Source organism: Schistocerca serialis, chromosome 9 (assembly GCF_023864345.2).
Source record: "Schistocerca serialis cubense isolate TAMUIC-IGC-003099 chromosome 9, iqSchSeri2.2, whole genome shotgun sequence".
Taxonomy (NCBI): Eukaryota; Metazoa; Arthropoda; class Insecta; order Orthoptera; family Acrididae; genus Schistocerca; species Schistocerca serialis.
This window is the reverse complement of record NC_064646.1, coordinates 427,970,340-427,993,926: the sequence shown is the minus strand read 5'-3', so window position 1 is coordinate 427,993,926 and position 23,587 is coordinate 427,970,340. Positions and strand designations below refer to the sequence as shown.

General features: G+C 40.5%; 1 protein-coding gene across 1 annotated transcript in view; it reads left to right on the top strand.

Annotated features, from left to right (window-relative positions):
• Positions 1-23,272, top strand: part of LOC126418452 (protein ABHD11-like) — a 70,353-nt gene extending 47,081 nt beyond the window's left edge. The window contains exon 6 of the mRNA XM_050085217.1: positions 22,973-23,272. Within this exon, the coding sequence (XP_049941174.1) occupies positions 22,973-23,111 (139 nt within the window). The 3' untranslated portion in view covers positions 23,112-23,272. The remainder of the gene's footprint in view (positions 1-22,972) is intronic.
• Positions 23,273-23,587: the final 315 nt, after the last annotated feature.

Sequence of the window (23,587 nt, the reverse complement as noted above, 5' to 3'; positions counted from 1 at the left end):
ATCTCCGCATTGGCCATATCAGGCTGACCCATGGTTTTCTTTTGCGTGATGAGCCACCCCCACTTTGTGGTTGTGGAGCCTTCCAGTAAGTAGCCCACATTTTGGTTGAATGTCCCCTTCTTTTGGCTCTGCATGCTAAGTACAGACTCCCCCACACTTTACCTTTGATGTTGGCCGACGATTCCCGGATGGTCTCTCGGTTTCCTCTGGGAAAGTGGTTTTTATTCTCAGTTTTAAGGTTTTTAATCTCTCTCTGGTGTTGGGGCAGGGCGGTGAGTGTTTGGGTGTCTCCCACTGTACGCCGTGTTCGGAGATTCCCGATTCACCTCCCTGACCAAGATCCTCTTTTCTTCCCCTTTTACTCTGTTTTCACCCCTTTTTTTTATTTTAAGGATTGGTTAGTCTCCTTTTCCCATACGTACTTCTACATTCTCGCGGTTGCACCTTTTAAGTCACAGGTGGTCTTGCCTATGCTGCTTCAGCATAGCGTTGGGTTCGTTCTCTTGCTGACTTCCCTCATTTTGTTTTTACCATTACTGCTCTTTTATGTTTTTAGCTTTTTCCCTTTTATTGTTCTGACTTTCTTGAGATGTCCCATTAGCGGAATGGACCATATTTGAAACAAGGGACTGATGACCTTGCTGTTTGGTCCCTTAAACCGCAAACAACCAACCAACCAACCAAACTGCGAGCCGTTAAGAGGACCAGGAATGTGTGGAAGTCCTCTGTGGTTCTTTGCTGGCTCTGCATTGACCATGCCCGGGCGACCCACAGCTACCTCCTGTGCCGTGAAGACTCACCTCAGTATCAGTGTGGCACCTGGTTGACAGTGGCCCATATTCTGGTGCACTGTCCAACTTTGACTGCCCAGTGATGAAATCATGGCTTACTGGACTCGCTGCCGCTCATTTTATCTGACAACGCCTCATTGGCTGATTTAGTTTTACGTTTTATTCGTGAGAGTGGGTTTTATCATTTGACCTAAGTTTTACCACATGTCCTCTGTGTCCTCCACTCTAGTGCTTTAGGGTGGAGGTTTTAATGTGTTGCAGAGTGGCTGGCTTCTCCTTTTTATTTTCGTGGTCGGCCAGCCACTGTCATCTGCTTTCTTGTTTTACTCTCTTCTGTTTCTTGAATCTCTCTGTTTTCTTGCCCTCTTTTGTTCCTTTTAGTGTTTGTTGCCTTTCCTTCGTTCTCGTGTTCTTTCCTTTCTTTCTGTTTTGTGTTATATGTCTCGTCTGTTTTATTCTCACACTTGTGGCATTGTTTTATTAGGAACCTTGTAGTTTGGTGGCTTTCCCCCTCTTTTAAACCAACCAACCAACCAACCAACCAACCAATCACTTATTTGTCATTGGTGCCCTCTCGAGTAGCAAAAGTGTAATTATAACAACCATGTACAATCTGGTGCCTCTTTTCTGAAGTGTGGTGTGCCACTGCTATTTTTAAAGTGTACATGTAAATTTCCTCATGGGCTATCTGGTGGTGCTCCAGGGAAGTCTAGTTGCTTTTATTTCTACACTGACATCACATTTGTCCTCTGTCCATGTGGATATGAAAACTGAGTAGGTTGATGCAGCACCGGAACTGAATTTATGACATCAGATTTGTGATGAAGTTGGGAGATACGCAGTACCCCTTTGTTTATGTCCTCATATGCCACTAAACCAATGGGTGCCTCAGGCCAAGTGGTTATAAGAAATTCACCTGACTGGACCAGGAGCTGCAGTCCCTGAGTCAGCACAGAACCTCATTTTCCTGATGGTCCTCGAGCATCGTGCAAAAGCCACCTCAGGTGGAAAAAATTTACCACAAGAACTGATTCACCTCTCAAAACTTCATCTGTGAAAATCCCTAAAATTACCATCAAACTCCAAAGGCCATTTCTGATGACGAGTATAAGTGAGACACCACTGAAAAATGGAGCAAGAAGTTTGGTTTTACACATTCTGTGCCTCAGTGACAGGGAAGATAGCTGGGTCCAGAAGAGAGAACACTAAATCAGTCTTCAGGTACCCAGCAAAAATATAACACCTTATGATGCCTGTGATGAGTGATAGTGTAATAAAAGAATTGACTGAAATTAAAATTGCAGAAAACACCCTCAATAAAGACAGCTGTCTACAACTTGGTACAGCAAGAGATCCACTCGCTATAAGGCTGAAGCTGTTTCAGTGACATAGACTGAATATTGCCATATTTAGCTGTGAGCAGTGGTGACATCACTGCTGACATTATGCTAGTATAAGAAAGAAGTCGTTTGTTGTGGCATTTTGTATAACAGCTGAAGAGAACCTGGCTTGTATCTCATGAGATTTAAACACTTGATTTGACAGGGAAACAGAAAATTTTATTAATTCATATCACATTGGAGCCATAGATTTGTGCAGACAAAGAAGCATTATTGGATCCTTCTATCAAGAAACAGACTCTCCTCGTGACGTACATAAAAACTTGAGAGAAAACCTTGGTTCGCTAATACATAATTTCCACAACCATACTGTAATTATTGGAGGAGACTTGAACCATCCAATAATCACTTGGGAAGATTATGGTTTTGTTAATGGTGGGTGTGACAAGACATCTTGTGAATCATTACTAAATGCCTTTTTCGCAATTACGTAGAACGCATAGTTCAAAATCCTACTCACAAGGAAAATGTTATAAATACAACAGCAAGAAATAGACCTGAACTGTTTGATGGCGTCCACTTCAAAACTGGTATTAATGACCATGGAGCAGTAGTAGACTAAGTGATTACCAAAGTACAACTAAAACAAGTAGAAAAGTATGCCTGTTCAGTATACTAGGGAAAAAAGTAGTCATATCTCAGTGAGGAACTTGAAACTTCTAGCTCAAGGCAGGAGTGTGTAGAAGAACTACAGCTAAAGTTTAAAAGAATAGTTGGTCATGCACTCTGTAGATATGTACCTAGTAGAACAGTTCATTATAGGAGCGACCCTTCAATATATATGAGTCACCGTAAAGGAACTTCTAAAGAAAGAGAGACTACTGCATAACAGGTGTAAAACAAAGCGTAGGGAGGTAGATAGAGATGTGCTAAATGAAACGTGTTTAATTGTCAACAGAGCAATTCATGAAGCCTTTAGTGACTGCTGTGGCAGGATACTGTTGAAAGATGTTCTACAGAACTCAAAGAAATTCTGGGTGTGTTTAAAATTTGTTAGTGGCACAAAAGTTGGTGCCCAGCAGTCGTGGACAAGATAGGAACTGAAACTGATGAAAGCTAAGCAAAAGTAAAAATGCTTAACTCAATTTTCAAATGTTGCTTTACAAATTAAAATCCTGGAGTATTGCCCAATTTAATTTTCATGACATTGAAAAATGAGTGAAATAGATATTAGTGTCAGTGGCATTGAGAAACAGCTGAAATTGTTAAAATTGAACAAAGCTCCAGGGCCCATCAATATCCCTATCGGATTCTATAATGAATTTGTGCCTGAATTAGTACATTTTTTTAAAACTAGAATCTACTATAGATTCCTCAAACAAAACCTGTGCTTAGTTGTTGGAAGAAAGCCCATGTCACATTCATCTGCAAGAAAGGTAGCAGCTAGTGTCCAGTATCCTTGACATTCATTTGTTGTAGAATCTTAGAGCATATTCTGAGCTCAAACATAATGAGGTTTCTCAAACAGAATGAACTACTTCATGCTACATAGCATGATTTCTGAAAGCAATGGTCACATGAAACCCAATTTGCACTTTTCTTATGAAATTAAGTGATTGTATGGCATTGTTGGCCAGGAGGCCCCATGCGGGGCAGTTCAGCCGCCATATTACAAGTTCTTTTTAGTTGACGCCACTTCGGCGACTTGCGAGTCAATGATGATGAATGGCACACAACACCCAGTCATCTCGAGGCAGAGAAAATCCCTGATCCCGCCGGGAATCGAATCTGGGACCCCGTGCGCGGGAAGCAAGAACACTACCGCAAGACCACGAGCCGTGGACACTTTTCTTATGTGATGTACTGAAAGCCATGGGTCAAAACAGTCAGGCAGACTCACTGTTTCTTGATCTTTGAAAAACGTGTGATTTGATACTGTAACTACACTTATTATCAAAGGTGTGATTGTATAGGGTATAGAGAGAAGTTTGTGACAGTATTATGGATTTTTTGGAAGGTAGGACAGGGCAAGTTATATAGGACAGACAATCATCGACAGATGTAGAAGTAACTTTGGATATGCCCCAGGAAAGTGTTGGGACCATTGCTGTATGTGTTGTATATTGTTGACCTTGCAGACAATATTAATAGTAAGCTCAACCTTTTTGCAGTGACACAGTTATCTATAATGAAGTTTTGTCTGAAAGAGGCTGCTCAATTATTCATTCGGATCTTGATAAGATTTCAGAGTGGTGGAAATCACTTTAAATGTTTAGAAATTAAAAAACTGTGAAATTCACAAAGCAGGAAAAAAACTATAGCAACTATGACTATAATATCAGTGAGTCACAACTGGAATTGGCCAGTTCATAAAAATACCTATATCTAAGAATATGTAGGATATGAAATGGAATGAATACACGGGCTCAGTCATAGATAATACAGGTGGCACCATGCAGTTCATTGCTAGAATAGTAGAGAAATGCAGTCACTCTACAGAAGAGACTGTATACAAAAAAAAAAAGAAAAACTGGTGCAACTCACCTAGAATATTGCTCAAATGTGTGGGATCATACCAAATAGGACTAATGGTGGTTATCGGATGTATACAAAAAAGGCCAACGCAAATGTTCCCACATTTGATTGACCCATAGGAGTGTGTCATGAAGACACTGCAAGAAATGAACTGGTAGAATCTTGAAAATAGATACAAACTATCCCATGGAAAAACCTACTTGGAAAGTTTTAGAAGCAACTTTATGTGCTGAATATAGGAATATATTAAAAACCCCTTTGTATAATTCCCACAGGGATCACACAGACAGTATTAGACTAATTACAGCATGTTCAGACACATTTCAGCAGTTCTACTTCCTGCACTCAACACGTCATTGGAACAGGGAAAAGGCCCTAATAACTGGTGTAATGGGATGTACCAACTGCAGTGTTCTTCACATTGGTGTGTCAGAGACAAATTTTAAACTTACTATTGTTTTTTGTGATAATGGGCGCAGCTTCCCCTGGAAGTATGATCTCGGTGAGAAACTGGTAACAATTGAGTGACCAACTACAAAGGGTGTTCAAAAAGTTTTGCACAGTCTTCTCTAATTTGTTTTTATTTTTTGCAGGAGGAGAATGAAATTTTTTTTGAGCATACTTGGAACATTTAGCTACACATTGAACCTACTCAATGTAGTCTCCATCAGCTGTGACGCATCTGGCCCAACGTTCTTTCCATGATGTAAATTCACTTTGGTAAAATTCTGGGGATTGACTTTTACACCATCACTTGACACAGGAAATAAGGTCTTCCCACTATCAAATGTTTTACCATGCAGGTGGGTCTTCAGACGAACATAGAGTTAAAAATCAGACGGAACCATGTCCAGATTGTAGAGAGAATGAGGAACAATTTTCCAACCCATTGTCGTCCTGATTTTCTCCTGAGTCATAAGGACTTTTTTAGATTTGGCATTGTCATAATGTAGTCTGATGAGCTGACCCTGAAGCTGTGGTCTGTGGGTCTTGTTGGCACGTCACAGTTTGTCCAATGACAAACGGTAATGGTCCCAGTTAATTGTGGAGCCAGGTTCCAAAAAGTTGATGAAAAAAATGACACCACACTGATCCCAGAAGGAGGAGGCCATCACCTTTTGGCCTGCTGTTTGTGAAAGTCTTGGTTTCTTCTTCCGAAGGGAACCCAGATGATGCCACTCCATGGATTGGGTTTTGCTTTCAGGTTCAGACAAAAGCAACTGTGTTTCATCCTGGGTAATGATGCTGTCAAAACACTGTTTCCACTCTTCAGTAAAGGTCTTGATGAGACCCTCGCACACATTCTTCCTCATCGTTTTCATTTCTCTTGTCAATAATCTAAGCTCTCAACATGCACAGATTTTTCTGTACCCTAGTAACTGTACCAGTGATACCACACTACCCAATGACAAACGAGTCATTTTAGCAAGCCATCCTGTCATCCCACATCTGTCATTTTGGATGATTTGATCAATGGTCTCCTTATTCACATCACTCACTGCCATCAATGGTCTACCACATCATGGATTGTCCATTTGAGATAAATCACCTTTAAATCTCTGCAACCACCACTGGATACTGCTGCGATCCACTATGTCCTCCCCATAAACAGGCAGCAACTTCCTGTGAATTGATGTGGCAGAGTCATCGCTGCTCTTGAAGAGGGTCTCCATCACCAACTGTTGTTGCAACCAGACAGCTACTTCATGGTCCATTATGGCTCACCTGTAAATAAAAGAAAATACTTTTATACAACAACTTATAGCTAAATGTTCCAAGTATGTTCACAAAAAATTTCATTCTCCTCCTGAAAAAAATTAAAAAATTAGAGATGAGTGTGCAAAACTTATTGAACACCCTTTGTATCAAGCAGTATGAAATGCAAACATTGTGCCACTCTCATAATAAATATCCAAGCACTTTGTGCGTTTCCTTTAGCAATTATTTCACAATGGCTCTTACCAGTTGTCTCTACTGGAGGGAGTAATACACACAAAGTGATTCATATTATCAGAGCAATTACATCTTCTCAGTATGATAACTGATACATTTGTCAACTCTATGATGTGGATCATTCTTTACCATTCAGCTCTCATCATAATCCTCTGAACTCTCGGACACTACTCAGTGAAAAGTAGAACACTCACATGATAGCGCCCACTTCCCCATTTGGATGTAGCTATCCATAGAACAGTCCACAATGTGGTGAAGTTGCCATGATGGTTGCTCAGTGGAGTTGAGTAGTGAGACAGAATCCAAGGATTGGATGGATCGCATTACAGTTGTGATCCACTACAACACTTCTCGTAATCCCACCAGACATATCAATGAATTAATCAGTATAATACATTTATGTCAGAGGAGGTCACTAGGCATGGTGCAGAAGCATTTATATGTCAGTGGCATGTGACAGAGCACCTGCAACAGATCTGAGGACTGGTATGGACCATCATAGTGTCACATGTTGCAATCAGCTGATGTTTACAGCAGGCTCTCCAGTGTACCTATTGACAATCACCCTGCACTACTGTTTTCTTATGGACTGTGTTTTGTACTTCATTGTTACTTATCTTTGACATTTGGTTACCATAAGTGAAGAAGCAGACTTAAATCAACATTTATACAAGAGTCCTGTAGGACCTTTGCATAAGGAATTTTCTTTCCAATGATGACACAACATATGTTGCTCTGCATTTAGCAGTGTAATTGTTCAATTATAAGTGCTGTTCACTGAATATCAGAGCATTTTTCATCTTTGGAATAAAAGCAAGACAATTGACTTGAAAGAACAAGTAGTAGTACTTGCAAGGTTTTTCAGGCTTAATCACTTAAAACAAGAGCTCAGGAACTCATCAGCATGAATTGGACAACATAGGATATAATTCCTGGCTGCTGTATTGAAGCAGGGATGCCTCCACAGAACTCCAACACACATTATGTAAACTACACTGGCATATTAATTTTCTTTACAATCACTGTACTGTAAATCAGGATCTAATTCTATTGTCACCATGCATTGATGGAGATAGTCATTTGGAATTCAGTTCAAAGAACATTGAGGAGGTAGATTTTACTGATCATATGGCAGGCCCAGTTGTTATTGTTGTGATCTTCAGTTCAGAGACGGGTTTGATGCAGCTCTCCATGCTACTCTATCCTGTGCAAGCTCCTTTATCTCTGAGCAAATACTGCAATCTACATCTTTCTGAATCTGCTTAGTGTATTCAGCTTTTGGTCTCTCTCTATGATTTTTACCCACCATGCTTCCCTCAAATACTAAATTGGTGATCACGTGATGCCTCATAGTGTGTCCTACAAAACCCATACTTTCTTCTAGTCGAGTTGTGCCACAACTTTTTTTCCTTCTAATTCTATTCAGTACCACCTCATTAGTTACATAATCTACCCATCTAATCTTCAGCATTCTTCTGTAGCACCACATTTTGAAAGCATCTATTCCATTCTTGTCTAAACTATTTGTTGTCCATGTTTCATTTCCACACAATCCTACACTCTATACAAATACTTTCAGAAAAGACTTCCCCACACTTAAGTCTGTATTTGATGTTAACAAATTTCTCTTCTTCTAAATGCTTTCCTTGCCATCACCAGTCTACATTTTATATCCTCGCTACTTCGACCATCATCAGTTATTTTGGTCCCCAGAAAGCAAAACTCATCTGCTAGTTTAAGCATCTCGTTCCCTAATCTAATTCCCTCAGCATCACATGATATAATTGGACTACATTCCATTATCCTCATTTTGCTTTTTTTGAGGTTCATCTTATATCCTCCTTTCAAGAGACTGTTCATTCCATTAAACTGCTCTTCCAGATCCTTTGCTGTCTCAGACAGAATTAAAATGTCATTGGCAAACCTCACAGTTTTTATTTCTTCTCCATGGATTTTAATTCATACTCCAAATTTTTCTTGTGTTTCCTTTACTGCTTGCTCAATATACAGATTGAATAACATCGGGAATAAGCTACAACCCTGTCTCACTCCCTTCCCAACCACTGCTTCCTATTCATGCCCTCAACTCTTATAATTGCCATCTAGTTTTTATATAGATTGTAAATAGCCTTTTTCTCCCTGTATTCTATCCCTGCCACCTTCAGAATTTGAAAGAGAGTATTCCAGTCAGCATTGTCAAATGCCTTCTCTAATTCTACAAGTACTAGAAACATATGTTTGCCTGTTCTTAATCTATCTTTTAAGATAAGTCTTAGGGTCAGTATTGCCTTGTGTGTTCCAGTGTTTCTATGGAGTCCAAATTGATCTTCCCCTAGGTCGGCTTCTACCAGTTTTCCCATTTGTCTGTAAAGAATTTGTGTTAGTATTTTGCAGCCGTGACTTAAAACCTATAGTTTTGTAATTTTCACGCCTGTCTACACATGCTTTCTTTAAGATTGGAATTATTATATTCTTCTTGAAGTCTGAGGGTATTTTGCCTGTCTCATACATCTTGCTCACCAGATGGTAGAGTTTTGTCATGGCTGGCTCTCCCAAGTCTATCAGTAATTCTAATGGAGTGTTGTCTACTCCTCGGGCCTTGCTTCAGCTTAGATCTTTCAGTGCTCTGTCAAATTCTTCATGCAGTATCATATCTCCCATTTCATCTTCACGTATGTCCTATTCTATTTCCATAATATTGCCCTCAAGTACATCAGCCTTGTATAGACCCTCTATATACTCCTTCCATCTTTCTGATTTTCCTTATTTGCTTAGAACTGGTTTTCCATCTGAGCTCTTAATATTCATGCAGGTGGTTCTCTCTTCTTCAAATGTCTCTTTAATTTTCCTGTAGGCATTATCTATCTTACCCTGTAGTGATATAGGCCTCTACATCCTTAAATTTGTCCTCTAGCCATCCCTGCTTAGTCATTTTGCACTTCCTGTCGATCTCATTTTTGAATCATTTGTATTCCTTTTCGCCTGCTTCATCTGCTGCATTTTTATATTTTCTCCTTTCATAAATTAAACTCAATATTTCTTCTGTTACCCAAGGATTTCTACTAGCACTCGTCTTTTTACCTACTTGATTCTCTGCTGTCTTCACTATTTCATCTCTCAAAGCTACCCATTCTTCTTCTACTGTATTTCCTTCCTCCGTTCTTGTTCCTTAATGCTCTCTCTGAGACTCTCTACAACCTTTAGTTCTTTCAGTTTAACCAGGTCCCATGTCCTTAAATTCCCACCTTTTTGCAGTTCCTTCAGTTTTAATCCACAGTTCATAACCAGTAAATTGTGGTCAGAGTCCACATCTGCCCCTGAAAATACAATTTAAAACATGTTTCTTATATCTGTCTTACCATTATATAATCTATCTGAAACCTTCCAGTGTCTCCAGGTCTCTTTCACGTGTACAATCTTCCTTCATGATTCTTAAACCAAGTGTTAGCTATGGTTAAGTTATGCTCTGCAAAATTCTACCAGGCGGCTTCCTCTTTCATTCCTTAACCCCATTCCATATTCACCTACTACTTTTCTTTCACTTTCTTTTCCTACTATCAAATTCCAGTCCCCCATGACTATTGAATTTTCATCTCCCTTCACTACCTGAATAATTTCTTTTATCGCATCATACATTTCTTCAATCTCTTCATCATCTGCGGAGCAAGTTGGCATATAAACTTGTGCTACTGTGGTAGGCATGGGCTTTGTGTCTATCTTGGCTACAATAATATGTTCACTATGGTGTTTGAAGTAGCTTACCTGCATTCCCATTTCTTTATTCATTATTAAACCTACTCCTGCATAACCCCTATTTGATTTTGCATTTATAACCCTGTATTCACCTGACCATAAGTATTGTTCCTCCTGCCACCGAACTTTAATTATTCTGACTATATCTAATTTTAACCTATCCATTTCCCTTTTTAAATTTTCTAACCTACCTGTCCAATTAAGAGATGTGACGTTTCACACTCTGATCCGTAGAATGCCAGTTTTCTTTCTCTTGATAACAACATCCTCCTGAGTAGTTCCTGCCCAGAGATCTGAATGGGGCACTATTTTACCTCCGGAATATTTTACTCGAGGGAACGCCACCATCATTTAACCATACAGTAAAACTGCATGCCCTCGGGAAACTCTAGTTTCCCCTTCCTTTCAGCCAAGCAGCCCCAGGAAGTGATCAAATCCAGCACTTTACAGCTCGAATGAAATGTTGTGTAGGGAACTCTCTTGGATGTTTTAAGCGGTACTGACTGGAAACACTAGAGTGAGAGAATCTTGTACATTTACCATAGGTGATCACCACCTGAAACCATAGTACAAAGACTTCCCTCTTATATTAAAAACACCAACCATTTCCTAAATAGTTTGAAATCTGTGCCCACCCCACTCCCACCACACGCCTTGCTTGTCACCATTGATGCCACCTCCCTCTTTACCAACATCCCCCATGTTCAATGGTCTCTCTGCTGCTGAACACTTCCTCAGTAAGTGGCCACCTGATTCCAATCCTATGACATCCTTCGTGCTCACTTAAATCAACTTTATACTTACCAACAGCTATTTCACCTTTGAGGGGAAGACATACAAACATCAGGGGTGTGGCCGTGGGAACCAGGATGGCTCCTTCCTATGCCAGCCTTTTCACAGGTCGCTTGGAGTGGGATTTCCTGGGATCCATAAGCTTTCAGCCTCTGGTTTAGTTTATAATATTATCTTCTCCACAGACAGCAAACTACATAGTCAGGATGTCCAAGGTTAATTTCCTAATCATCCTGGGGATGCTTCAGCACACTTTCCTCTTTCATGTATCAGTTTTTTTTGTTTTGTTTAGAAGACATGATACTACTTGAAAGCATTCATTGTCATACAAATCTGCATGTGGGGCTTCCACCAACTTATTCCCACATATATCCTCTTGTATCCTGGCCCAGCAAATTTTAATGCCTGCTGTAAGAAGACAACTTAGACAGCCAAAAGGCAGCAACAGTACCTGTGAAGCACTACAGTTACCCATATTCTTCATGTGAATGCTCCGGCCAGTAACCCTTGCCATGGTAGAGAGAAGTAGGGTTGGTGATTCATGACTCTAATATTCACTTTTGTTGTGTATATTTGCTGACATGTGACTCCGGATTGACTCTACTGCATTATCACATTGTCTTGGTCCATCTTTTGAACCTGTTTGGTTGTTGTTCACTTATCTTTAATCACTGTCTTTTGTCTTGAGTTATTTTGTTCTTACTACATCTATGACTGTGTCACCTCCTGGTCACAATGTTGATGACAAGGAAGCAGCACATTCTTTAGTATCATGGAAGCCATATTGATTTGTCTTGTGGAGCAGTAGCAGCGGACAGGGTTTTTACAGAAGTTGCTGCAGGTACTGATGCACAAATTTACTGTGCAGAAGAGCCAATCATTCCAAACCTTAGGGCACTTGGCAGGAGGCACTCACATATGTCCTAGTAAGGAAGATAGGGACATGTGCATGTCTCCTGAGTCTACATTTCACAGTGCATCAGGTTAAAGAAGACTCATGAGAGCAGTTGTTGTTTTTGTCATGGACATCACCAGAAACATATATCCTAGTTGGGAAGTTAGTACCACTGCTCAACCAAGATGCTCTCTCTCGGTCACCGACATATGCTCACATATGACTAATTACTATTCCCAGAGGTATCATGTTGTTACCTCAGGTTTAGAGTTCCACAAATGCCACAAACATACCCTTCTTGGGTAACTGATTTGTAAAAACTGAGCTACAAATGCAATTTCATATGCACAGACTCAGACTGCAAAGTTTCTTATCCTGACTTTTTTTTTTCAGCTGACTCCAGATCTAGAAGTGCACACAGCAGCACTGAAATTGGATGGCTGGTGAACACCTCATGACAAACAGTCCATAGGTGTAGTACCAGTTCATACTGTCCAGTGGCCACAATATTTGGTTGATCAGACGTGTTGCCATTGTCAGGTACTCAGTTACGAGCAGTGTGTCCAGATTGATGGGTACACTGAACACACTTTGGGGAAGAGGGGCACCCTAGGTCAGTGTGATGGAATTGGGTATCTGCTATAATCCTGCAGCAAGGAACCATATGTGTGCTGCAGTCTGTAGCCTCTAGTGTGGAAATTGTTCCTGTATCTTAGGATTTCCAACCAAGTCTTTGTTCAAGTGGATCCTGGGACCACAGTTTCACTGATTAATCAGGTAATTGTCTTGGTATTTGGTAGCTTTTAGGGCAGTTCCATCCCCCTTCTGGTCATTTCTCAGTTACTAAGGCCAACTAACAGGTCATGTTCTCGGTCACATTATTCATCAGTGGTCATCCTTCAGCTACCAACATTTTCACCTCAGACATTTCTACAGCATTTGAGTTTTCTGTCTCCTGTGAAGTCGAAGTCATTTCGCACGCAGTCCCATTTTAGGAAATGGGTGAGTTTTGTTATGCATTTGCACCTACATTTAAATCAAACTATCAAACTTGGGCTGTGCATGAGACTTCAAAGGTGGTCACCACCCACCACCCAAATACAGTGACTTATTCGTCACTCTATGTGCAGCATTAAAACAAGAACTCTACTGATCCCAGGCTGCTGGGATAGTTGACTCTGAATTTACCTGGCAGTTGGATATTTGCAGCTGCCTTTAGATTAAGAATCACAAATGTAACCCAGCGCGGGTCCAGGGGTTAGAATAGGCCCTGCCTGTCGTAAGAGGCAAATAAAAGGAGTCTCTCACTTTTCAGCTCTGTAAGTTCAGGTCCCATTTTATGGTTTGACCTGCCACTTTCCAAATTCTACAGAAGTGCAGGCCATATAGAGAAGGATGCCTTACATGGTGCACGAGTTGTCCATAGTGCCCTTAGATTTGATCTCCTGAACCTCTCGTCATGGCTTTGCATCTCCACCTGCAATTCAACTATATGGGTGAGGACACTGTCCAGGGTATGTCATCTTCTTCCGTTGTCTCCTGTCCTCTTTCACCCCCAAGACATTGGATTTCTCTGCACCCAGTATCCAGCACAGTAGCCAGTCTGTTGTGGTGGGGCCGGCAACAGCCATCATGCCAGGTAGCCTCTGCTGTGGCCAGGTGGCACCCATGGGGAGAGCCCCTGATCAGAGTGGGTGGCGCCAGGACGGATGACCCGCAATGAAGCAGACTAAGTCATCTCTTGCTGATGACCGTATGGCACCAGCAGTCTCAAAGAAGGGCAAGATAAAGTACAATGCTGACAGATATGACCCCTAAAATATCCCCCAATGTCCTTAACATTGACAGCTGTCACTTCTCCTTATGGCATTGAGGCAGCATTTATGCACAGGAATGAAAACAACTCAAAACAGCCCATCACCTATTCATCGAAACCACTGGAACCAGCACAATGAGACTTCTCACAAATCGAGATGTAGGTTTCGATCATATTGTTTGGCATCAGGAATGTCCATGTCTGTCTATTTGGATCAAAGTTTTCATTAATAACAAATCATAAACTATTGGTGGGTTAAACGTGACAAACAGATGCCTTTATTGAATACCTACATCAGAAGTTGTTCTGGCAGAGTATTTCAGAGAGAACTTGCTGAATATCATGAATAAGTTTCCTTATCATGCTATTGTGACAGGGGGAAGACTTCAATTTAATCACAGCTGGTTTCGGAGACAGATTCATGTAAGATTATTCAGAAGGTTTTGTAAATTAGCTTGAGCAGATACTTAGAGAACAAACTCATACCACAATGTCTTACATCTCCTAGCAACAGACAGTCCTGAACTTATCAAATCAGTTAATGTTCAGGATGGTTCAGTGATCATCAGGCTGTGACAGCATCAATCACTAAAGACGTTATAAGGAATGTTAAGAAATGTAGAAAAATATTTTTGTTTAGCAAGAGTGACAGGATGCAAATTGCAAAGTATTTGTGTAGCCAGCATAAAATATTCAGTTTGGAGGATGGAAATGTGGAGCACAAATGGATAAAATTCAAAAGCAGTGTTTGATACACCTTAAACGAGTATGTGTTGAGCATGATTTTAATGTAGTGGGAAGACACCCCGTGGTTAAATAACCATGGTAGAATGTTGCTACATAAGCAAAGAGAGCTTCATCACAGGTGTAAGTGAAGTCAAAACCTAGGTAACTAGCAAAATGAATCAAAAAAAAAAAAAAAAAAAAAAAAGCTTAAAGAAAGCAGTTTGAAGAAAATGTTCAATGAATGTGAAAGTAAAATATTGCCATCTGATCTAACTAAAAACTCTGATAAGTTTATGTGAAGTCATTACGTATATTCAGTTCATATGTTCAGTCACTCAGTGATGATACTGGCAACAAAACAAAAGAAAAAAGAAGACCAAAATTCTGAATTCAGTCCTTCAAAACACTTCCACCGTGAAAAAGCATAATACGGTTGCTCCTTTCGGTCACACTGAGTGGTGTAGTGCAGTGGTTGGCACCCCATTCTTGCATTCAGGAGGACAATGGTTCAATCCTGCATCTGGCCAACCTGATTTAGATTTTCTGCGATTTCCCTAAATTGCTTAAGACAAATGCCAGGATGGTTCCTTCAAAAGAACACAGCTGATTTTCTTCTTTATCTTCCTCAATCTGAGATGTGCTCCATCTCTAATGACCTCATTGTCGACGGGATGTTAAACCATATCTCCTCCTCCATTCGATCATATGAACAATAAAATGACAGATATTAAAAGGAGTGATCATAAAAAACAATTACAATGGCTTAATAGTGGAAAGGCATCATGATTTGGATGAAATACACGAGAGATTTTGCAGAGATTATCAAAAAATCTTGCTTCTCTTCTAACAGTAGTTTACCATAGGTTGCTGGAACAAGAAAGGGTCCCAAGCAACTGGAAAATTGCAGGTCATTCCAGTTCTCAAGAAGGGTCATAAGACAGATGCAGATAATTATATCACTGATACATCACTTTGTTGTAGAATTAGGGAACATGTATTATGCTCGCATATTGTGGGAACAAAAAACTCCTGTGAAAATCAACATGGATTTCCACAAATGGAGATCTTGTGAAACTCGGCTCATTCTGTCTTCATGAGATCCAGAGTGTTGTAGACAATGGCACCCAGATTGAAGTTGTTCTGTTGACTTCTTCAGGAAAGCATTTGATATAGTTCTGCACTGTCATTTAATGAATAAAATATGAATATATTGATTGTTTGACCATATTTTTAACAGGCTTCAGGACTTCCTTGCAGACAGAAGCCAACACATCACTCTTAATAGAACAATATCTACATATGTAATTTCAGGAGCACCCTGAGGAAATGTGATAAGACTGTAAATGTTCTAGAGCATAACACTGGAATCTCAGTTAGGCTGTTCACAGATGATGCGATCATCTATAGCAAGGTAGCAACACCAGAAGACTGTAGTGAAATGTAGGAAATCTGCAGAGGATCGGTAGTTACTGGAGGGTGTTGCAGTTGTCATTGAACATAAATCAGTGTAGCATAAGTGGGCAAATAAATCCACTTCTGTATGATTATGCCATTGGCAATAAGTACTGGATACATTAATTGCTGTAAAATATGTACGAGTAACCGTCCAGAATGACCTAAAGTAGAATGGTCACATGAAACAAATTTTAGGAAAATTGGATGTCAAGCTGAGATTCATTGTGGAGGAATCTCAAGGAAATGTAATTCATCCATTTAAGATGTGGCTTACAAAACACTTATTTGATCAGTTTTTGAACATCACTCTCAGTCTGATATCCTCACCAGTTTGCATTAATAGAAGAGTTAGATAAGATCCAACAAAGTCCATGACAGCCTCATGGAGATTCTCTACAAACTCCAGTGGCAAGTTCAAAAAAGAGAGGTGTTGTGCTCAAATAGAAGTTTGCTATTGAAACCCTCTGCAATGCACCATACTGTGGCTCACAGAAATAGACGTGGGTGCATATGGCATTATTGGACCCCACTCTAACCTCACAGAACAGGCACCTCAGCACCTTTAATGTTATTGTTTCTGAGTGGGAACAGTTGTATCATCCATTAGAAGCCAAGAGCATATAACTGACAAAACCATCTGCATGAATTTCTTGCAGCTCAGTTTGTTTCTCCCACCATCTTTACATCTTGGGCCTGTTGATCTTCCGTTTGTTGAAACTACGAAATTCCTGGGGCTCATGCTCAATAGGAAACAACACTCTTTGTCGTCCCATGCGTCTTACCTGGCAGCCTGCTGTACGCGGTCCCTCAATGTCTTGTGTGTCCTCAATGGTACTTTTTGGGGTGCCGATCAAACTACCCTCCTCCGTTTGTACTGGTTCCGTGTCCATTCGAAACTAGACTATGGGTGCCTTGTTTCCGCATCTGCACGTCCATCCCTCTTATGCTATATTAACACTATCCTCTATTGTGGCATCCATTTGGCCACTGGCGCCTTTTACCCTAGCCCGGTTGAGAGGCTGTATGCTGAAGTCGCTGAACTATCACTGTCCTACCACCATGACTTTCTCCTCGGCAGGTTTGTTGGCTGTTTGTCTACCATGCGTGGCCACTCATCCTATGCCTCCTTCTTCGATGATCCCTTTGATCGCCAGTATACAGTGCATTCCCCTTCTCTGTCACCTCCTGGAGTTTGCTTTCGGCAATTGTTCCAGCGGCTTGACTTCACACTACCTGCAACTTTCCCAGTGGGTGTGAACCCTTCAACACCTTGGCTTCGTGAAGTGGCCTGCGTTAATCTTGGTCTTCATTCGCTTCCCATCCCTTGAATGCAACGGGTCCAGGAAAACTGTCACTTGCTCACTCTTGGTGGAGCCGCTGTGATGTTTATGTGGGTTCCTGGTCATGTCGGTCTGCCAGGAAACAAGGCTGCTGTCATCGTATCTCAGCCCACTAGTTCCTATATTCCCTCCAGTGATGTCTGTGTTGCCGTCTGTCAGGAGGTTGTGTTCCTTTAGCATTGTCATTGGTCCTCTCTTCAAGGGAGTAAACTCTGGATTATTAAGCCTCTCCCAGTGGGTTGGACGACCTCCTCTTGGCTCTTCCACCAGGAGGAGGTCATTTTAACTAGGTTGTGTATTGGGCACTGCCTTTTTAGCCATCGTTATTTGATAAGTGGTGCTCTCTGTACACATTGCACCCAAGTTTTAACTGCCCGATGCTGCATGGGCTGTTGACTGCTTTTCACTTTTTATCTGAAGCAATATTGGGAAGATCACTTAATTTTTAGTTTTGGACCTCCATTTCTGTATAGTGCTGTTTGTAGCCCTTTCTTCATGTCCCTGCTTTTAGCTGTCTTCTTTTATGTCAATTGGGCTTGACATACAGTAGTTTTTTTAACTCCTCTCTGTCTTCATGTTCTATAGTTTTGACTTGGGTGTGTATGACCCCACTTGTTTTTGTGCCCTAAAACAAAACAAAAACAAAACTCTTTCAAACAGTGATGATAATATTGGATCACCTCTCTGTTCCCCGTCAGCTCATGTTTCTTCTTCTATCATGTCATTAGCCAAGTCCTCTGTCTCATAGAGGCCAACAGTGTACTCTTTCCACTCATCCACTCTCTCCTCTGTATTAAACAGTGGAATCCCATTGTGCTCTTAATGTTACTGCCCTTGCTTGTAATTTCACCGAAGCTTGTTTTACTTCTGCTTGCTGAGTGCATTCTTCCGACTACCTTTTCTTTTTAGATTTCTTTACATTTTTCATGCAGTTGTTTCACCTTAGTTTCCCTGCACTTCCTATTTATTACATTCCTAAATGACTTGTATTTCTGTGTTCCTGAATTTCCCTGCACATTTTTGGACTTCCTCCTTTTGTCGATCCACTGAAGTATTTCTTCTGTTAACCATGATTTATTCATAGTTATCATCCTTCTACTTAAGTTTCTCATTCCAGCTTCTGCGATTGCCCTTTCTAGAGATGCCCATTCCTCTACAAAAGCTGTCAACTGAGCTATTTATTGTCACAGTATCTGTAGCATCAGAGAACTTCTAATGTATCTCTTCAGTAGTACTTCTGTATCCCACTTCTTTATGTTTTGATTCTTCTGGACTAATTTCTTAGACTTCAGCCTATTCTTCATTATAATTAAATTGGATCATAGTCTATCTCCGTTCTTGGGTATGCTTTACAATCCAATATCTGATTTCGGAATCACTGCACGAACACGATGTAACTGGAATCTTCCTGTATCTCCCATCCTTTTCCAAGCATACCTCCTCTTCTTGTTATTCTTGAAGAGAATATTTGTTATTACTGCTATTTATTGCAGAACTCAATTAGTCTTTCTCCTCTGTTCTTCCTACTATCAAGCCCTTATTCTCCAATAACCCTTTCTCCACTGCCTCCCTACAACCACTTTCCAGTCCTGCTTGACTGTTAGATTTCATTTTCCTTTACATACTGAATTATCTATTCAGTAGCCTCATAAACGCTCTCTCTCTCTTCATCATCTGCGTGTGATGTTGGCATGCATACCTGAACTATTCTTGTTGGTATTGATTTGTTCTCAATTATGATAACAATCCTCTCACTGAACTGTTCACAGCAACTCACTATCTGCCCTGCCTTCATATCCATGATGATGAACTCTTCTCCCATTATACCATGTTTTTGCTGCTGTTGATATTACCCTTACACATCTGATCAGAAATGCTTGTCTTCTTTCGATGTTACTTCACTGGTCCCCGCTGTATCTAGATTGAGCCTCTGCATTTCCCTTTTCAGATTTTCTAGGTTCCCTACCATGTTCAAACTTCTGGCATTTCATGCTCTGACTCATAGAACATTAGGTTTACATTTATTATTCACTCTTTTTCTCGTGGTTGCCTCTCCCTTGGTAGTCCCCTCCTGGAGATCCGAATGGGGGCTTGTCTGGAATCATTTGCAGGTGGAAAGATCATTGACACTTTTTCAGTTAGAAGCCACATTGCTTGGATACACAAATGTAATTTTAATGCAGTAATTTCCATTGCCTTTTGCATCCTCAAGCCATTGATCATTGCTGATTCTTCCATCTTATAGGGACAGTTTCCCACCTCAAGGGCAAGAGTGTGTCCTGAACTGCTGTCCACTCGTCCACACTCTCTGGCTGGGCCATTAGCAGCACGAGAGTGACTTCTTATGCCAGAAGTCTTTGCCCACCATTGCTGATGATTTTTATTCAAAATTTAAGCAATGGTGAGTTTTGAACCTGGGACCCTGATTATTTTGATTTGTAGTCAAAAGTATAAATCGCTTGTTGTCAGATAGAGTGAGCGTGGGGGCCAAGAAAAACAAACTCTGTCATTTGGCCCTTGCAAGCTATCCAGTGGTTGAGTATAACATTGTTTAACCAGTTGTGTACAGAGTTATCGAGTGTGGCAGTGCACCATCTTGCTGCCAAATAAAACTCAATCGTTCAGCTTCTTCAAATGCAGGAACAGATGTAGTTGAAGCACATAAAGATAAGAAACACAAGTTGCAGTTTCTTCATCGAAAAAGAAAGGCCCATAAACTTTCCATGATGAAATGGAACAAAAAATATTAAATTCAGGGGAGTCTCAATGCAGCTGTGCCATTTCGTGGGGATCTGCTGACCCCAGGATGCACACATTGTGCGTGTTCACACTGCCACTTAAGTAAAATGTTGATTCATTACTGGAGACGATACAATTCAGAAAGTCTTTGTCATCATGCAACAACATTCATTTGCAAAGTTGGCATATAAACTGCAGTTTGTATGATTTAGAGCTTGTAACAACTGCAAAGATAAGGACCTATTTGTCAGCATCTCCTTAAGTCTCCCACAGACATCAGTTAAATTACTAATTCACCTATGGATGATGTCATTTGGAGATTACTGTGGAACTTACTACAGAATGCACATTGTACTGTAACAACAGATTCTGTCCTTGCAAACCATAAAACACTAAAAGCTTTCTGTTCACTGGTTGCAATATTTGCTACTAGCGCATTCTAGCAGAAGACACGGAAACAGTGCATGCACATACACACAGATATACAAACAAAATTGTTGCTCTTTCATTTGATGTATTATTTATAAGTGTAAGTTGAATGTAAGGAATGCTGCAAAGTCTTAGGACGCTGCTACTCATTTTGAAACACCTGGTATATGACTTGTTCTCACTTAAGCCACCCAGGAGGGAACAAGTGATTTTCAGATACACAGTCTGAAAAAGGCAATGCTATTCAGATAGTGGGTTCCTTTTCTGGTGATGAACCACCAGTTTTTTGTGCTTTTACTGTGCAGATTACTGCTTGCTGTCTTTTAGCAAAATATTTTATACTGACTAGAGAGCAATAATTCCATTGCGGTCATGACAATTTCCACTATAATTGAAACAGTCTCTCTCTCTCTCTCTCTCTCTCTCTCTCTCTCTCTCTCTATTATACATGCGCGCTCGCGCGCACGCACTCACACACACACACACACACACACACACACACACACACACACACACACACACAGTGTGTTTGTTTGTGTGTCTATCGACATGCCACGCTTTCGTTTGGTAAGTCACATCATCTTTGTTTTTAGATATATTTTTTCCCACGTGGAAGTTTCCTTCTAATATATATATTTGCACCATGGATATTGGGGAAATGGAACTTGCTATTGATGTTGGCTTGATAGTCAGGTTCATATTGCTAGAGTATACACATATTGTAATAATACTTAGAAAGAGTATTTGTTGTGCAAATGGACCAATGTCTATTGACATTAACAAACTGTAAGTAGGGTAAATTAGAATGTCACTGGTGTTCATTGCAGGAGTCTAGTGCAAGCCATTTACGAGATATGATATTGTGCAGCGTTTCCACACCGACACATGTTTGTGTCATTGAATCTGTGTAATTGCTTGGTACAATGTTATGTTTGCTTACAGTGTGCTTGTGTGATGCTTGAGTGCAATGCGACTTGCTAATCAGTCAGTGTGCGACAGTCCAAGCAGTAGGTTCGGAGGGATGATGGGATTTACCGATGCAGAAAAAGCTGACATGCTTATGGTGTAGGGAGAGTGTAGGAAGAATGCAGTTCATTCTTGTGTGGTGTATGTGGCAAGTCATCTTGCCAATTATGTATCATCCTCATCAAACAGTTACATGAAAGTGTTAGTGTAACACCTAGATAACATAACAGGACAAAGTGACAACAGAAGAGGGGGAAATTAATATTCTTGCTGCTGTTGCAATTGATTCGTACATTAGCTCCCACACAATCGCATGAGGAAATGGCATGACTTAGGCAAGTGTCATATGTATTCTCCAACGACATAGGTTCCATCCCTATCACACCTCTCTCCATCAAGAGGTGCATGGAAACTATTATAAGAATCACATGAACTCCTATACATGGGCATTATAACAGGATCGTTCAAATGCATCTTCTTTAGTGATTATGCCACATTTACCTATCATGGCTATGTGAACTGCCAAAACATGCACTATCGATCTGTCGTCAAGCCCTGTTGGCTTTGTCACATGGAACGTCAGCGTCCAAAGAGTGTAGATGTGTGGTGTGGGATAGTGAACCATCAGCTCATAGGCCCATATCTGACTGACTGAACATGGAAAGCACCCAAGTATCGCAGCCTCCTAGCATACCATCGTCTGCAGATGCTAGAAGATGGTCCTCGATAGAGTAGGAGGAACCTCTGGTACCAACATGATGGCTGTCCAGCCCATAGTGCACGAAGTATTACAGCTTCATGAATTGTTTCCCATTTGGACGAAGGGATGCTGTGTCTTTGCTGACACATTTTCTGGATTTGACACCTGCAGGCTTTTTTCTGTGGAGAAAGCTGAAAGGCGCTGTCGTCAAGGACATACCAACTATATCCAATGATAACATATTCCTGCAGCCTACTCGAAGACCTCCACTGACACTAGCATGTGTGCAGCAGTCATTTGATACCAGACAGGAAGCATGTATTGTCGCTGCCGGTGGTCATTTTCAATACAACCAGCAATGCTCAGTTGTGTCATTACTGGTCAGAATCCACATAACTAATGTATGAATTTGCATTGTTCTGTAAGGTATTTTACCTGTATTGGTATATTGGTCTGGAAACTAATTTACCCTACTTTTAGTTTGTTAATGTCAATAAGTATTGCACTCTCTCTCTCTCTCTCTCTCTCTCTCTCTCTCTCTCTCTCTCTCTCTCTCTCTGTGTGTGTGTGTGTGTGTGTGTGTGTGTGTGTGTGTGTGTGTGTGTGTGTGTGCGCGCGCGCGCGCGCGCGCGCGCGCGCGCGCGCGCGCGCAGGGTAGGGGGGGCCCTTGTACTTGGTATACTTACATACTTAATGCTGTATATTTAGTTGCAATGCATTGGAGTATTTTTTCCTCCTCTAGAAAAGAAGATGAGCAGGAAATTAAGAAAATCTTCCCATCAGCAACTTTCAAGTACATTCCCGGTGCTGGACACTGGGTACATGCAGATAAACCTAATGAGTTTGTGGAAGAAGTCTGCAGATTTTTAACAGGAAAGTAGAATTAACTCTTTCTTTTGAAAGTGAGAGTTGTGTGGCCCGTTTATTTTTAAGATTTATTTAATTTTCTGTGTCCTGTGTTCAAATAAAATTTATTGTAAATTATTCTGTATACATTACTTTGTCATATTAAATGTTTCCAATAAATGATGAATGCAAACCAGTTGTCATAAAATTAATTTTCACATGTTTAACATTACTCCCTTCATTGAACATACCTAATGGTGCTATTGTATACTAGCTAAAGTAAATAAATTTTATTTTAATGTGGCACTTTAAGTAAGCCTCTTGGTCTTTGGATTCCAAAATTCACTTCAAAACATTTAAGGGGACTTGTCTTGAATATCAGAGTGTATTCCTCTTGAACTATAACACTGAATGGCATTTGGTTAAGCAGTAATATAACATTTATTTATTTATTTATCAATAATAGCTTAATTACTACAAGAGTTTGTTCATCCAGTGAATCTTGAACAAA